Source organism: Plectropomus leopardus, chromosome 14, assembly GCF_008729295.1.
Source record: "Plectropomus leopardus isolate mb chromosome 14, YSFRI_Pleo_2.0, whole genome shotgun sequence".
Lineage (NCBI taxonomy): Eukaryota > Metazoa > Chordata > Actinopteri > Perciformes > Serranidae > Plectropomus > Plectropomus leopardus.
In genome coordinates, this window is record NC_056476.1 from 32,186,825 (window position 1) to 32,204,436 (window position 17,612).

A 17,612-nucleotide genomic window follows, 5' to 3' on the forward strand; every position below is an offset into this window, starting at 1 on the left:
CTAGCATTTAATAAAATATGTAAACAAATTTCTTTTTTTTTTAACAGCTGACTGTGACAGCAGATAGAATCCACACTTTCAACATTTGATTTATTTCTATATACACATTTGTTAACAGTGTTGTAGTACTGCATTCGTCTTCCTCCTGACACCTCCATAGAAAAAGAGAACGACAGGCAATGAACTCACATACAGTTTTGCAAAAAGATAAAACCACCATTGGCTGTGCATCATTAATAGACCTTTTTTAACAGATTGTTTTTTTTCCATCGTTAACATTTTTGAGGGGTTCAAAAAGAGGAGAGGGGCAACGTTTGGATCTGATAATGAAGAACTGTTTGGCAATAATTAAGAGAACATGGTCCAAGTCGAACACTGCACACTGGACTTTGACTGTACTGGACTTTACTGTAGAATTAGTATGGCATGCATTTTACTATCAGTTGCTTTTTAATAGAAAACCGACCACTTCTTTCCATAAAGTGAGTCACTTTGTCAAACAGTGAGAATAATTGGGGTGAATCAGATGCCAGAGCAAATAGATTATCGGAGATTTGCCCATGGCGATTTGATCATTTTATACACAGACAGTTTTCTTCACTTGCTGTTCTTTTGTCATTTTTTCCCCTTTTGCTTAAAGCAAAAATAAGTTAGACACCACACTTCTATTATGTATAAACCATAGAAAATTGTCATATTCGAATACAACAAGAGTCCTTTTTTTACTTTAACAATAATGGTGTGCCTGACCCCCTCTTGTTAATACTACTTACATGCTGAAAATGTATAAGATTATGAGCCTTTTGTAATTAACAATTTTACAAAAAAGTTTTTTGTTGAATGCCAAGGATCACATAGCTCTAAAAGTCACTTAGGAGAATGATGTAGCTGTGAAACATTTCTATACTGATAACATCTCTGACCAGATAGAAGAGTAAGGTCTCTAAAGTTGCTATTTAGCCTTGTCAGTATGCTTACAATAGTAAGTGTGCTTTATTTTACAGTACATATCTTCAGTTCAACTACTCAGCACAGTATGAGATTATTCAAGTTCCATGTTATACCATCATTTGTCATAGCTCCTTGCAAGGAAACTGATTTGTAAATGTTCTCTTAGTGCTTTCTTTCTTCGCTCTCTCGTGTTCACAAAAGTCTCACAGTCACACGTAATACTCCTTATCCTTATTTTTTTGTTTCTTGTTACTGCCTTTCAAGCTCTGCTGTTTGTCCTTTATCACAGCGCCATTGCTCTGCACAGCTGAGTTGGTTATGTAGTTCCTGCTCTCGTCCACCTGGTAGGAGCCTTCATCCCTGTTCCTGTACTTATACATGGCATACAGAAGGATGAGGATGCACAGGGCAGCGGCCGCCACTATTCCGATGACCATCCCGGTGGTGCTGCTAGATTCACGGACCACTTCCGAGGGCCCTGGAACTCGCCTGACGCCCGGCTCTGTGGGAAGTGCTGTGGGTATATTATGGAACATTGGGGAGGTTATTAATGGGCCCCTCAGTTTGCTGCTGTCTACCTCAAAGGATGTGGGCAATGGAAGCAACACTAGGACGGGCTGGGGTTTTAGCTCGCGGTAATTCATTTGGCCGGCTGTTTGGCCGGAGCATTGTGGAGGGTTGCGGTGGAGGCAGAGGTGGCGGTGGTGCGGCTCTGGTCGGCGGTTAGTGGTACAGCGGTAGTGGTAGTCCTACCGCGTCTGGAGATTGATGGTTTGTTAGGTCTAAAAGTCTTGGGCGTGTGAGCTTTGTAGCCACCTTCAAAGCTTGACGTGGATAAGGTCTTATCTTTTACCAAGGAGAAGGTCGTGTAAAAATCTTCATCATCAGTAGGGGGCAGGTTAGACTTGAACGCTTCCCCAGAGCCATACCCCGATATCACCAAGCCATCATCATCACAATCATCGCTGCCTCGGTCCGACAAGCAAGGTACCCCCGCCTCAGTGGCCTTGGACAGGGACTCTTTGGTGGTCTCAATAATGGTGAAGAGTGGGTGGTGGGTTGAGGGAGTGGGAATGAAGGGTGCACGAGGAGCTACAGAGGGGTGTGCTAATGGATCCTGAAGTACTGGGATGACTAATTCAACTCCTAGGATTGGAGAGAGACAGGCATGTTAGAGGGCAGGGCAAGGATTTATGAAATATACTTAACAAAACACAACTGGACAGAACAACAAAACAGCCAACAGCTAAACCCAAATCCATGAAAAGAAACTTGGTATATCACTTTATGACTGCTCAATAAGACAAAAGAAAGGAAAATTGGTTTAAATCTGATATACAATTCAAAAGGTTTAAGATGTATGTGCAAGGACGAGGCAAAATTCGAGCAAAATTTGCTCCAAATTTAGTTCCTTTGCTATGTTGAAGTACTTGATTCTTTCTCAATATCACTGAAGACATTTCTAATGGAAAGTACTATCAAATTAGTAAATGTTTTTTTTTTCTGAAATACAATAAATCGAATAAAATGTATTCAGCAGACTTGTTGCAGTCAAAAGATAGTACAGTTATTGATAACCTATTGTCCCCAACTATTGTTGACAATACTGAAAACTTCTAATACTTAAAAACATTTCCTTTCACAGCATGTGAATTAATTATGATCAAGTAAAAGGAATAATTCAAACAACAGATTCTATCACAATAGAAATGTCTGACTGACAGCAGTGTCACTGCTCAGTCATCTTAAACCTTTTGCTGTTCTGTGGTCATTGTAGTTGTACTTCTACAGCCATTACTCAGATACAGAGCTGTTCTGGAGGTAAGTAATCTCAGCCTGTTTCAGTTTCAGTTCAGTTCAGGTTCAGTTTCAGTGAGAGAAAAGTTGGTTATGTATGATGTTAAATAGTTGAACTGTTGTACAAAAGTGAATAAGATAAAAATAAGATACCATAACATTTCTGCATATTAGTTTTATCAATATTTGTACAAACAGTCATTTCTAGTTACTTATTTTTACTGCATCAACAAGTCAGGCTCAAATTTGGGCAGATATTTTATGAAAAAGTATTCCAGATAGTGAAAGATCAACAGACTAGTTATCTACCTAGATTACAAAGAGGTTCTCTCACATAACAGAGAACACTGATCATTTTAGTTTACTTTAGTTCTCATCCAAATGTTGATGGCATCAGGAACAAAAATGTATTTATAATTCATTTTTATTCAACAAGTGATAATGATAAGAGCAGCTCTGTGACCAAGAAAAAGCTGTCAAATGATCATCACTTTAAATTCACACCATGTCAATGGCAGAGCAAAGTCACCTGAATGCTCACCCTTTGTGAACCATTAGCCTGAGTCAAAGATGTCATACCATGTACTGAGTGAATGTTTTCAACATCGTAATTTGGCAGTTAGCCTCTTGTTTTTCAGTCCCATCATAAATACAAGCACTCCTCTTTCCAGTAGCAGCAGACAGAGAGAGACTGTGTGGAAAAATGACATGTTTTTTTACGTGTTACTTGGTAAATTAAGAATTTATCTTGACCAAACTGGAGCTGGTGAATGTTGAAACATTGGAATGACAAGAGTAACCAAAACGGTTTGGTTGAGTTTTTCTTTTATTTTTGTCAAGTTTGAATGAGGTGTGTTTAATGATGAGTTAATTAAACAATTAAGCTTCATCAGTCTTCTGTGACTCTGTATTTCTCTGTTCAGTAGGAAAAATCAGAGCGAGTATATTCCTTTTCTTACATTTTGTGGATTTCTACCGTGTATTTATTGGTCTAAAAAGCTGAAAGTGAGTACCTCACTCAACTGGGGGTGGGGGTGTGGGGCTGTGTGTGTGCGTGTGTGCGTGCACGTGTGTGTGTGTGTGTGTGTGTGTCTTCAATAAAGTATTAAGATATGACATAACATACCGCCCAGGCTTAGTACAGATGTGTTTCTGCACCATAATATCTGAAATATCATTACATCACAACAAATATCTCAACACATATGACTGTAAGATATACGTATTGTCTTCTTTGAATAGTTTGCCAGTTATTAGTTGTACTCCATTTAAATTGCTGTGGACTGTGAACTATAGACTGTCTGCTTTTTCAATATTAATTAAAAACAGAGGATGTAACATGGAGGCACGGCTACTTTACAGTTGAAATCCTCTTTAACAGAGCTGGGCTCAGTTATTTACCCAGAATGGCAATTCAGTAACAACAAAAGGCTTCAAATGACCATATTACGTACCCTGTAATCATGTTGTGCTGTATTTTCCCCATTTACAAGTTGTATCTGTAGCTCTTAAGTCTCTGCAAAGTGTCTTTATGAGGTGTTTAACAACTTGGATAATAAAATACAAATTATTTTTATCTCTCCATGCCATGCAGCAGTACCATGTTTAAAATGGGTTTGGGGTTTTTGGTTGTCTGTCCATTGATCTGTACAATCATCCCTTTCTTGTGGGATAATTTCTGTAAACATAGCACAAATATCCACTTAGACTTGAAAACAAACTGATTAGAATTTAGTGTTTTACGGTCGAAGGTCAAGGTCACTGTGACCTCACAAAACATCACAGTTCAACAAAGGGGCAGACATTTGCTCATATACTAAATTGGTGACTTTAATCTTGGGTATTCACCTTGAAACTCTGCCAATTCTATAGATCTTCTGTGTTGCCAGGGGAAGATGTGTATGCAGCATTCATGTTTTAGAATATGTAACTTCTTTGTAGTGACAATGTCTACTGTCATGACTACAAATGAGTCTGGAGAGACATGGATGTAAAGTGTAACTGCAACTTGACTGGGAGGCATCCAATCACTTGGTTGCAATAGTGTTTTTTTTTCCTTTTTTGTGACATCTGTGCTATTAGTTTCAAAGTGACACAGGACCTTTGAGCAAATTAAGCAGATCATCTGGTGACAAGGGTGCCTCTTTTTATTTTTTTAGAAAGAAGTGCAAAGAGTTCTACTCATTTATCATGGGAATGTGAAGTCAAATTGGTATCACAGAAATGAACATTCAAAATGCCATTGACATGGAAGATATTCATCAACATGTGCATACTTTGTCTATGATGCACATTGTGTATCAATTAAAGTCAACTAATAAATAACTCACTATCACAAACACTAACATATAACATTCACAAGCACACAACTCTGTAGATCAAACAAAGGCAATTTTATTCTACAATTACAAAACAATAAAACACCATCAAAGACCCCACAGTGTGATTAGAGATGCAGTTTGTAAGCTATAGGTCTTTTTCACACAGCACTGCGTGAAGGCAGCCTCACCTAACTGCAGCGTGTTTCATGCTTGTAGTGTTCACAAATGCAGCGTTGTTGCAACGTCACTGCTGCATTGTTGACGGTTTTCAACATTTAGCACCGGCCTTTGTTTAAATGACTGGTGTTTTCTTTAGCTTTAAATAATTCAGTGATGTGAAAATTGCAACATATAGCACCTATCATGTTCATCAGTTACTTTGCTTTTATCCCTTTGAGACCTCAGCAAATAGGCTTGATTTCTTTAAAAACTTGAGAAAGCAATGAGTATGTTTTTGAAAGAAATTAATTAATTAAATCAATTTGCTCAGGGTTCCAAGGCTTAAATACTTAAATACTTGTGAAAGGTGTCTGAAAGCAGCACAAGAACAAACATTTCAAGATGTCCCACTCGACACATTTTACAAACTGCATCTCCAAAGAAAAAAAAAGTCAGTGTGTAAACATACAAATTGTGTATTGTCAACTTACATCAACAAATTGCCCGCATGATTCAGGCATGAGGAAAGGAATTTTCAAAAGAAAAGGTGTGTAAGAATGTTGGATAGCCACTTGGTACCGTTACAGATCATTTTAATTCATTGTAGATTGTGTTCTATCTTGAAACACGACGGTACAGGGAGGCAACAACACATACATCCACAACACATAACATAAAAAATAAACACCATAATTCTGTTTTTTATGTTTTGTTTTTTTTCCTGGTAAATAATTCATTTTTACAAAAAAAAGTATTTTCATTCCAATAGACTTCAATAGTATCTAAAATCTATTCATGTTACAGTTTTTGCTTAAATTGTAATTTGATCTGTAGAATGCATGGATGACATTATACTTTAATATCTCTAGAGACAAGGGAGAAGGTGAAGAAGGGGTGGGACCTATGAACATACTACATAGGAAATGAGGGTGATGAGGGTGACAGTGTAAGTCAGTTGCCATGTCCATGTAAAGGCAGTACGAAGCGGTCGGGCGGCATTAGAGCTTTTGGCTGTAAGGAAGGGATGGGGATATACAAACAATGAGCAATATACATGCCCATCTACAGAAAAGAACAGAAGAACTCTAACACTGACAAGTCTGACAAACCCTAAACTGCAACTTCTTAGCCATGCAATTCATTTGTTTTTTGTCTTACAGTCAAAATATTATTAATTAAAAATTAATTTGTTTTGTAAAAATAGATTTACTAAAAAATCTGGAAAACGGAAGATATGTAAGAAGTGGATCTGAAACTGCTTCACTAATTTGTGGGCTTTTGCATATGTTTATAAAATGCCTTAAGTTGAGTTGATAGTGCAACTGAAATGTTTACTGTTTAAAGTCAAAATTACTGATAGGAAAACATTCTGTGGGAAATAAAACACACAAGTTAGTCACTCAAGTAGTTCCAAATCCAAAAAAAGTCTAATTCTATAAAAAAAAAAAATCACACTTTGATTTGAATAGTATCTGGTTGACAAAAAAACAAACCAAACATACGTAATAAGCCAAAAACCATAATCAGAACCAAAATGGCGGTGATCAATTGGATAAATACAAAAAATATGACCAGTTAAAACTATCAAATGACAAATGTTAAGATGGAAGAACAGAGCCAAAATTTTTCACACACTACAACCAGATGCACACAATATAAAACAGACACTGCTGAGAGAGGCGCTCGACTGGTGGCCAGGTGCCTCTCTCATGTGTTTCTTCATGACAAATCGATCTGTAATGTTAGTCTTTAAACATGAAGCGGCCGTGCAGTCTGGGTGTACGTCAGAGGGAGATGGCATTGGCTGAGAATGGATTATTATTATTATTATTTGGTTTTGTTTTAGTCTTACTGCAGGATGTTGATGCATGCTTAAAGTAAGTTGCATTTAGGGAAAGTAGAAAAAAACAACACAGCAAACTGGGAGCAGGTAAGACTGACCAATGTCAGAAAAATAGGAGACAGAGACTGTGTCCCAATCCCATACTATCAACCAATAGTCTGTTTGTACTGGCAAGAAACAACATGTGATACTCATGATACAACATGTATGCAGACAGATGTTGATGAAACTGCAGCTTCATAAAGCTGCCGGCAAATATTCACTTTTATTTCTGTTGCATTACAATGTGCATCATCATCACACTCAACTGACACACCCCCCCCCCCCCCCCACACACACACACACACTCACACACACACACACACACACACACACACATACAACAACAACAACAACAAAAAATGTTTAAAATGATAGTGTAGTTTGCAATTGGGACACAGCTCAAGTTGAACTAATAGCAGAGGGGAAGAAAAACAAAACAGAAACACAAAACATACATCAATACTATTTTTTTCATGTGCTATTATGAAATGCAAATTAATCAGGATTTAAGTATAAAAAAAGAGTCAAAAGACAAGCTTAAAGCTGATGTCCATAACACTGTGAATGCTGTGGCCCTATGCAGTGGTGAAAGGTGTCAGCAGCAGGTGGTGTAAAAGCCTGCAGTTTATCTGAACCTGCTGAAGCAAAACTTGTTTCATCTGACTAAAGTTTCAACTCATAACATCACTGATGGATTCAAGCAGTTGAATTTATGTAAAAATACAAACATGTTAAAAGGGACACCTCAGTTGTTGGCACTGTCAACCATCAACAGATGTGAACTGATGAGCTATGACAATATAACGGTATTTCTCAAATGCAGTATATAGGTCCATGGGTGCTTTTACACTGGCATTTAAAGTTAACCTCCACTCAAAAATGTGTGCTTCTTCTGCTTATGTCCCACAACATTGACTATACCGACCTGTATCTTTGCAAAGGTAGTCATAGGGGGGCTTTTTTCCCTGGGGGGGGGGGGGTGTCTTTGCATTTTCCGAAAATCAGATTCAAATGCACCTTGGCTAGGCTAGCTCAGGGATGTCACTCAGTACATTTACATGATGTCAGAAAAAAGTCAAATTATTGTGTTAGTCAGGTAAAAACTAGACTTTTAAAAGTGATGTAAACATGTTAGTCCAACTGAAATCATACTAAATGACATTTCTCGTAGTCAGACTAACACACCTAAATAATGGGTTGGGGGTCAATTTACTCTTTTGTTTATATGCCTTAGCTGGTCCTGAACTGGCTGAGATGTTCTGCACATGCGCCATAGTCCCTGGCGCCAGGCTTTGACCCGGATGTCAAACAGCATAAATATGAGAAGACAGGCGGGAAAAACAAAAGAAGAAGAAGAAAGGAAGAAAACAATACAAGACAAAGGTACCAAGTAAAGTGTAGAGTATGTACAAAATGTATAGTGCGAAAAAATTATCCATGTTGTCACAGATGGAAACAAACCCATTTGCTGCTTGCTAACTTGACTGGTATGTGATATAACAGGTCAGTTGGAAGAAGGTCCAGTAGCCACTAGCTGAAAGAGGGAATATACACACATATATATATATGTGTGTGTGTGTGTGTAATACTGGGGCAAGGATAGTAATCCAATTAAATGGCCTAATTGAGCTATAGGTGTAGCTCCACTGCATGGAAACGTACTGACTTTTATGAAAGCCAATTATGGTCTAATACGGGCAAAAACATAAAAAAACAAGGGACTGCACTTTAACCAAACACTGTCCCTGTTTCACTTATCCATAAAATTTTCTTTATAAAAAAAAAATGTATTAATTCATTATGTGTCCCAGCGGACTTTGGGCAAGAGACAGGTACTCACAGGAGAACAAGGAGAGAACCACACTGACACTGGGAGAAAATGCAAAACCCTTCAGAGGGGTTCCATCTGGGCAGCAGGTTCACAACCCTGTTACTATGAGATTACAATGCTAACCACTGCAGAAAATTAAGAAAACTTAACTTTATTTTCTAAAACTGTATTTGTTTGTCAGATAAATTCATAATTGAGATATGTTGTCTGAATTTTCTATTCGTGGCATTTTGGATAGAAAATAGAGAACTGGAGAAACAGAACAATATAATTTCCATTTGTTGGGCATCTTGAATAAGCGGGTGCTAAGCCCTGAACTCTATTTATGTCTGATTGATTGGCGTCACACCTGCATTCAAGGATTATATTCAGTCATGGCCATGCACAGATCCCGCTGTTGCAGAAGGGTCTCATTTTTTTTTCTCTAAATGCATGTTTGTCAGAGACACCAACTCAAGACTGTGTTTATAAAGCAGAGATGCTGGGAGCTTTATAAATTGATTACCCAGGATGCTGCAAGCCTGTAGCTATTGTTATTCTTGTTATGCAGTGTGCCCATCATGGATGAATGTCTCTGTGTGTTACTGACAAGCCAAACATTGTAACATTCGGTCCAGAGGTGGAAGAAGTACTAGCATCCTTAACTGAAGTAAAACTACCAATGCTGGAATATAAAAATACTCACTACTACAATTAAACTACCGGAATGCAGTGCCCCACAAGCAGACCACTAAACGCTCCTGCTGGGTAGTGGTGATGTAATACGAACTCAAACGTGAAACAATGGTGGCCGGCCAGCAAAAAAACAGTCTGGTGTTACAGTTAAACATTAAGCTAAAACATGTTTCTGAAAACATTTTTAGCAGAGAAATAGGCAAAACGCTAACAGAATCTTAATTTGTATTTGATTAGCACTGGCTAGTTTGACTGCTTTATAGACCATAAGGTGAAAGCCGTATCGTTTCATCCCGTTCCGACATGTGGGCCACTACGATCGTTTTACTCAGTTACAAAGATGTATTGGTCCTAAGCTAAAGGGCAAAAGTTCTCCATTTGTAATCCTGCAGTTTTTATAAAATCAGTGTTTGAAGTCAGTACTACTTAAGTTACTTGCGTAATGATATTGTTGTCATGTGTGCTGTGGTTTGAGTCACATGTAACCTGCTGGTCAAATAGGAGAGCACAAAACATCCAAGATGGTAGCGACCAAGGTGCAGTCTTCCAGCAGTTCAGAGGAGGAAAACACGGCGAAAAAAAAAAAAATTCAGAAATATGCTATATGCACCTGATATCCGTCAAAAAGGAAGTAATACAGGATTTTTTGACAAAACAATGGGAAACATTCAGAAAATGCGTCGAACGATGGCTTTGTTTGAGTGGTGAAAGCAGGACCATAGCTGAAACTTATAAACACAGTATCACTATTGATTTTGACAATATTCCCCAAGATGCTGGGCTTCACGCAACATGCTACAGACGATTCATTGATAAAAAGCTCTTGGATTCAGCAGAGAAACATAAAAGAGAGCATCCAGACAAAGAAACACAGGTAGGCGAGTCAGTGCTAACAGGTGATGCTGGCAGCACCCTTGGATCAACAAGTGAATCCCCGAGAAAGAAACTAAGGTCCAGGATGGGTCTACCTATGGCTTCCTCTGGTCCTGTTCTGCCTGCCTTGTGCAGGAAGTTGATAAATACATCACCATTTCAGGCAAACGCACAAAGGATCATCTTTCAGTGGCACAGACGTTATCAGCAGGTGTGTAAAAAAAATCTGTCTCTCCCTCTTTCTTACACACTGACTTACTTATATATAGTGTTTGTGTGTGACTGTAAGTTTATTCCACTTTGTTTAGAGTTGCGATGATTTTGACGTAATTCTGTTGGCTAGGTTGTACTTGTTACCATATAGAATACTTGTACAGTATATTGTGTTTTTATAGGATTGTAATTTTGTATGTTGTGTTGTCCCAAACAGGGACAGGACTTGAAAATTAGCTGTAGCTATAACTCTATATGCAGCATGTGTGAGTGTGCATATTGTATATACACACAAATACAGACAGACACCATGTAATTATTTTCATTCATTAAAGGTCTGTTGCTGAAAGCTGCCAAGATGAAGGAAGACACTGGGATTCTTTTGCATATTAAAGATGAAGACTGCATGGCCATGGAGATTCGATATCACAAGTCCTGTTACCGTCAGTTCACCAGGTTCTTGACAAAGTCCACTGCAACAGTTACTGGGACCACAGAAGAAGAAACGTAAGACATGATATACTGCAGTTGAAAGCAAGGCAAATGTGAAACAGACAGATGTTCTTATGTGTCAACAAGACTGCCTTGCACTGATTTGTGGAGGTGCCAGCAGTGTGTGAATGTTCAGGTTTCTGTCCGACTAAGACAGAGTGGTGGCAGCAGCAAAACATCAGTTTGTGTCATTTGGCAGAGTTTTACCCAGCTACTGGATTTCTACCCACTGGTTAGATGAAGGGAGGTTTACTATAGTTAATCATACTACTCACACTGTTTTAATACAAAGCTGATTGAAAGTCAGCAAAGTATCCCTGTTGTGTGTATCCCTGTGTTTCTAATTTAACCTTACTTTTGTACTGGACTCAGAACAAGATGATAGACAGCAATGAAGGCAGCATTACATTTTTATTAATTGCATTGTCTTACAGAAGCTGTGGCAAGTGTTTACAGTAACTACCTTATTCAAGTATATTTGGTGTATTTGTCCTTTGCTGCTTTATGTAGTTTGAAATGTAAGTGTTATGCTATAAGATGTTGCACGGCAGTTAGCTAAGTATTGAAAAGAAATGGTGAACTCATGGTAGTTATCTGAAAAATAACTGTTAAACTGGTGAGGATAAAAATCCTCAGGCTATAACAAATTGGTTAGAAGGACATCTGAATCTATGCATGTCATTGGTGTGGAGAATGGCAAGTTTATTGCAATGGACGGTTTGTTTTCCTCTGGTGCTGTTGTGGGCTTCTGCTGGCAGTGCTAGTTTAGTTCGTAGCTAAAGGTGCCTTGCTCACAAGGATGCCATGAAGCAGCTATAGGAGGAAGAAATCCATTTGCAAATAAGAGGAGAGGACTAACTTGACTGTTAAGACTGATGTGAGTGTGTGTCCATGACAAGTTTAAAGACTGAAAAGAAATGGCGAACTCACGGTAGTTGTCTGACTAATAACTGTTAAGCTGGTGGGGCTAAAAGTCCTCAGGATATAACAAATTGGCGAGGACATCTTAATCTATGCATGTCATTGGAGTGGAGAACGGCAAGTTTTTTGCAATGGACGGTTTGTTTTCCTCTGGTGCTGTTGCTGGCTTGTGCTAGCAGTGCTAGCTTAGTTTGCAGCCAAAGGGAGCATCTGCATCGGTGACAGCGAGAGGAGCGAGGCGACCTGGAAGTGGCCAGAGGGAGGGGGAGGCTGTGACTATCCCCTTTTATAGAGTGCCCCCGTGAGGTGATAGGTTCACAAGAACCCCAAGAAAAGCAGGCAAACCTTTCATTTAAAGCATGGATGAGGCACATCATCCTGCTAAAGTGCCTTGCTCACAAGGATGCCATGAAGCAGCTATGGGAGGAAGAAATCCAGTTGCGAATCGGAGGAGAGGGCTAACTTGACTGTTAAATTTAAGTTTTAAGGTGATAAGCCAGAATGTAACTAGGAGCCAAGAAAACGGCTGGAGTTATCGGCAATATTGAACCCTTTGATGACAGCATGAGTGGACCTGTTACACAGAGTGCTTTGACTACTTCATTGCAGCGCCAGTTTGATTGCTGATGACAAAATAGTCCCCACATTTCCCCACAAGTGTAGGCCTAATGGGCCCAAAAACATTTAATCTGTTGCACAACCTGCTGTAGTTAGTGAAGCCACTCACCAAAAACTTACAAAGAAATGGTTGATACACTGAACCACCATTTTTCACCAAAACTTCTGGTAACTGCGCACAGACACAGCAAAGAGGAATTTGAGTCTGTCATCATGTTTGTTGCAGCATAATGGAAATGAGCTGAACACTGAATTCAGAGAGACACTGAATCACACATCGATCAAAAGTTTGTGTGTGGTTTAAGGAATGAGGCTGTGCAGAAAAAAAAACTTACTAAGAGTGATTTGACGTCAGAGAAAGCCATAAATATTTGTTTAACTATGGAAATGGCATCAAAGGAAGCACAGCAGTTACATGCAACAAGCTGAGTGCGTCAGATCAGTAGTGATAGGCAAAATGACCAAGGTTTGTGTTTTTGCTGTGGAAAAACAGGGCATCCTGCATTTGCATGCTGATGTTATGACATAAACTGTCATCATTGTGGCAAAAATGGGCATGTAGAGTATGCTTGTTGGAATAAAAAGCACAGAGAAACCATCAAAGTCTGGAAACAAGAAATTGGAAAATACATACAGTTGAACAATGACATAAATCAGCTAATAGTGATTCTAATGAGGAAGGGGTGAGAATAAATCCTCAAGGTACTAAATGCAGATGAGGGCTCAGATGGCTACTGAGCCATGTCTGGGCTGGAGGAACATCCAGTAAAAATACAAATTGACACTGGATCAAGGACCTCAATAATCTTAAACAGTACTAGAAATTTTCAAGGCACATTTTACTGCGACTATCTGACACATTGTTCAAAACAGACACAGGATAGCCGTCACCCACCAAGGAGATGACTGACATCACTGTAATACCACTGCCAAACTGAAAAAAAGTCCTGTTGATGTTGCGAAAGGGAATTACTCTTCCATAATAGGACATGTCTGGCTAAAGAAATGAAGACTGGATTGGCAAACAATAGAGTGGTAAAGTAATGAGTCCTAAAAAGCGGTCCTAAAAACTTCCAGTTCCCTCATCTCAAAGTCTATGGGTTTTTTGAATGGGTTTTGGTAAAATGCCTTAAATAAGATCTGTTGTTAACATAGGCTAAAGATATTTAGACATTTGTTCTGCAACAGAAAATACATCCGTGCAAACGCAATTTTTGAACTTTAAAGGTTTTACCCATCTTAAAAAAGGCGGTTGCTAATAAGTGGCTAAATTGGACTTCAGTGTTTATCGGGGACGTAACTCATTCAACGCACTCGTCCACCTTTACAGCTTTACAGCAACAGTTGCACTCAAACTTGTAGATTTATCTGTTTATAATATATTCAATTGTGTTTTAACTTGTTTTTACAGTGAAGTTGATCGATTTGGGGTGGTGAGGTTCAAGCCATGCGACCATGATGTAGTTTGTTTATAGCCTAACAATAGCTTTTTGCTTCTGGCGATTTTATTTATGCTTCAAAACACACAAAAGTGGTGTTCATCTGTAAAGATTATCATGCTGAACAAAACGTGTAAGTATCATAAACTTGTGGTCGTTACAGAGCTTATTTTTGGCGATAATCAAAAATCCCATTCCAAAATCCCATAAGGTTTTTGATGGTTGACCTACAAAAATACGTCATCCCTTCACCACTCTATAGGTATGATATCAAAAGGTTGCACAGACTTGCAGGCTTGTTTTAGAAAAGCATTATAAGGTGTTTCCAAGATGCATGTCAAACCTGGTAGCAAGCCAGTGTTTTTGAAGGCCAGACAGGTACTGTGCTATCAGACCCAATGTGGAAGCTGACTTGGATACTCTAGTCAATTCCAGTGCTAAAGAAGGACAGAGGAGTCTGGACATGTCGGGTTTTCAAGGTAAGATTTAAATTTGTGCTATCGATAGAACAGTATCCACTCCCTTATATTGATAATCTGTTTGCTGGGCTTAGCAGGGGAAAAAAAGTTTAGCAAGATATATCTCTGCCAGGCTTACCTGCATATATAGGTGAGAGTCACAGGAACTTCTCACTATTAAGGCACAAAAAGGTCTCTTCAGGTACCGTTGGCTACCTTTTGGCATCACCTCAATGCCAGTACTATTTCAACATGCAATGGACCAAATCCTAAGAGGACTGCCGGGAGTACAGTGCTATCTGGACAATCTCCTTTGCACTGCAGCCACTAATGAAGAACACCCTCATTACCCAGATGCTTCTCTTCAAAGATAAAGGATCAGGGATTGCAAGGAAAAATGTGATTTTTTCCAGTCTTCCAATGAATACCTTGGGTATGTTTTTCATGATGAAGGCTTGCACACAACTCCATCCAAAATCCAACAATTATGCGTGCGCCACCCCACTTGCTTTCCTTCCTGGGGTTGATAAACTACTAGAGCCAATTCATTCCAAACCTGGCATCACTACTGAAACCACTACATGACTTACTCTACCAGGACAAAACATGGAAATGGACTGAAGCGTATCAAGAGTCTTTGCAGAAAGCAAAGGATGTTTTTGGTGGGGTCAGAGGTTCTGACACACTTTGCTCCATCATTCCCAATTCAGCTGGCCTGCAATGCATCCCCATATGAAGTGGGTGCAGTTATTTCACATTTAATGCAAAACAGGGACAAGAGACCCATTGCTTTTGCTTCACAAACTCATAACAAAAGAGAAGCAAACTATGCTCAGCTTGAGCATTAAGAATTTAGCATCATGTTCAAGATTGGTAAATTCCATCAGTACTTATATGGCCAGATATGTATGCTCCCAAATGATCACCAAACCCCAACAACCATACTCTGACCACACACAAGAATACTGGATCTTGCTGCAAGCCGTCTACAACTCTAGGTGCTTCTGTTGTCTGCACATTTGTACGACAAGAAATATCCTAAGGCAGACTCACATTGCAGCACTGATAGTTTATCAAGGTAAACACTCCATGTCACTAAACCAGAATTGCACACAGCAACATTTTTTACTTCAGCCAGGTGGATAATGCTCATGTTTTAGCTACACAAAAGAGAAAGGCTACGCACAGGAACCCTTCCTTGTCCACTGTCTTGGACATTACTGCAAAGAGCCTCTCCAGCAGCATGATAGCCCTTTGAAACCATACCCTGTGCACGGGGGCAGTGCTGTCAATGCAATCTGGATGGTTGCTGTTGGGGAGGAGGGTGGTTATTCCACCATCACTACACAAACCAGTGTTGCAGCAACTCCACTCTGGACACAGTGGCAAAGTTTGGATGAAGGAAATAGCAAGAAGTTATTTCTGATGGCCATGCATGGTTGAACAGATTGAGGAGATAGCTAAAACCCGTTTCTCATGTCAGAAAGTCAGGAACCATTCTTAGATAGCCACTTTGCAACCCTAGATTTTCCTAGAAGAAGCTGAGAAGATGAAACCATGTTTTCATAAATTTTGCAGGACTTTTTGAGGACAAACTGTTTTTGCTGATATACTAAACATTACACAGAAACATTCAGAGAAGTGTAACACATATTCCTCAAAGACTCAAAGATTGCATTTACCTGGGCCAAGGAAGGGACCTCTTAGCTAATTAATTTTACACTGATAGTCTTTTACCATCTGAATTTGTGTCTTAATCTGTGCAGTGGATAAATCTGCAAGTGTTTATTCATTAAAAAGCAATTACAGCAATACAGTTAAAATAAATTTAAATATTTAAATTTTAAAATGAGATCAGAGAAGATAGAAAATCATATAAAACAGTTGCAGACTGTGACAGAATTATTGGCTATCAAAGATCTGAACTGACCAATGGATACACGTGAATCGAGAGTGGTTTGTAGCATGTTCCAAGGTTTGGGGGGCAGAGAAGCTAAAAGCAGACTTCGACAAAGTTCAGTGTTAACTCGAGGTACTGTAGGTACAAGCCAGTCACGAGCATGGCAAGATCCACAGGACCGTCCAACAGTGTGGTGGTTATCCCACCATCATATAAGGTGGAAGATCACCAATAACGGCCTTGTATATGGACAGATGCCGGTGAAAGTTGTGTCTCTCCACCAGTGAGGACGACCCATCCTTATGTGATGGGTGCTGTAGCTATCCCCAGTGATAAACCTGAGAGCAGAATGGTATAAAGAGTCAGGTAGTTTCAAAATAGAAGAGGCAGCATAAATTAGCATCTGTAAATTTCATTTCCATAGTCTAAAATGGATAGAAAAACTGCCTCAATAACCTTTACTTTGTTTCTTGTTCACAGACAAGTATTAAAGACTGTTAAATTTTACTTTGACATGTTTCAACTGCTATCATCCTGCAGTCTTCCTCAGAAGAGTCGTATAATGTTGCTGTGATGTGTGTTATCAGCTGTTTAGGAGAAGGCGTGGTCAACCAATCCCAATCAATTTCTCTTTCTAAATGTAAGTGGGCTGAATGGAGGCATTGTAGGATCAGAATTAATAACAGGATCATTAACAGGAGAGTTAATAACATGAACAGGATTACAGGTAGCAACAGTATTAGTGTTTTCAGAGGCTGCGGGCACAGATTCTGGTATGCAAGAAGGATCAGAGACAGAACAGCATTTAGACAAGCTATATGCAAGTGTAGGTAGTTGTCAGTCCAGAGAATCTATGGTATTAGTACAACCTGAAGTTAGCTGCTGCACCTCCTGTCTATTTGGACAAATACCATCTTTTTTTGTAAAAGTCAGCTCTAGACCAGAGAACGTTGAACTTAGTTACACTGTTTATGTAAGCAAATCCAGTAGCTATACAAAAGTTTTGTAGCCAGCAGTGTAAGCTATAAAGGCAATTAAAATACTCAGAGCCTCTACCCAGCGATGGGATGGGGCCAGAG

At 39.1% G+C, this 17,612-nt stretch overlaps 1 protein-coding gene across 1 annotated transcript in view; it reads right to left on the reverse strand.

The window, feature by feature from the left end:
- Nucleotides 1-228: 228 nt before the first annotated feature.
- Nucleotides 229-17,612, reverse strand: part of nrxn3a (neurexin 3a) — a 257,417-nt gene continuing 240,033 nt past the window's right edge. Inside the window, 2 exon segments of the mRNA XM_042500138.1 lie at nt 229-1,597; nt 1,600-2,097. Coding sequence (XP_042356072.1) covers nt 1,161-1,597; nt 1,600-2,097 — 935 coding nt within the window. The 3' untranslated portion in view covers nt 229-1,160.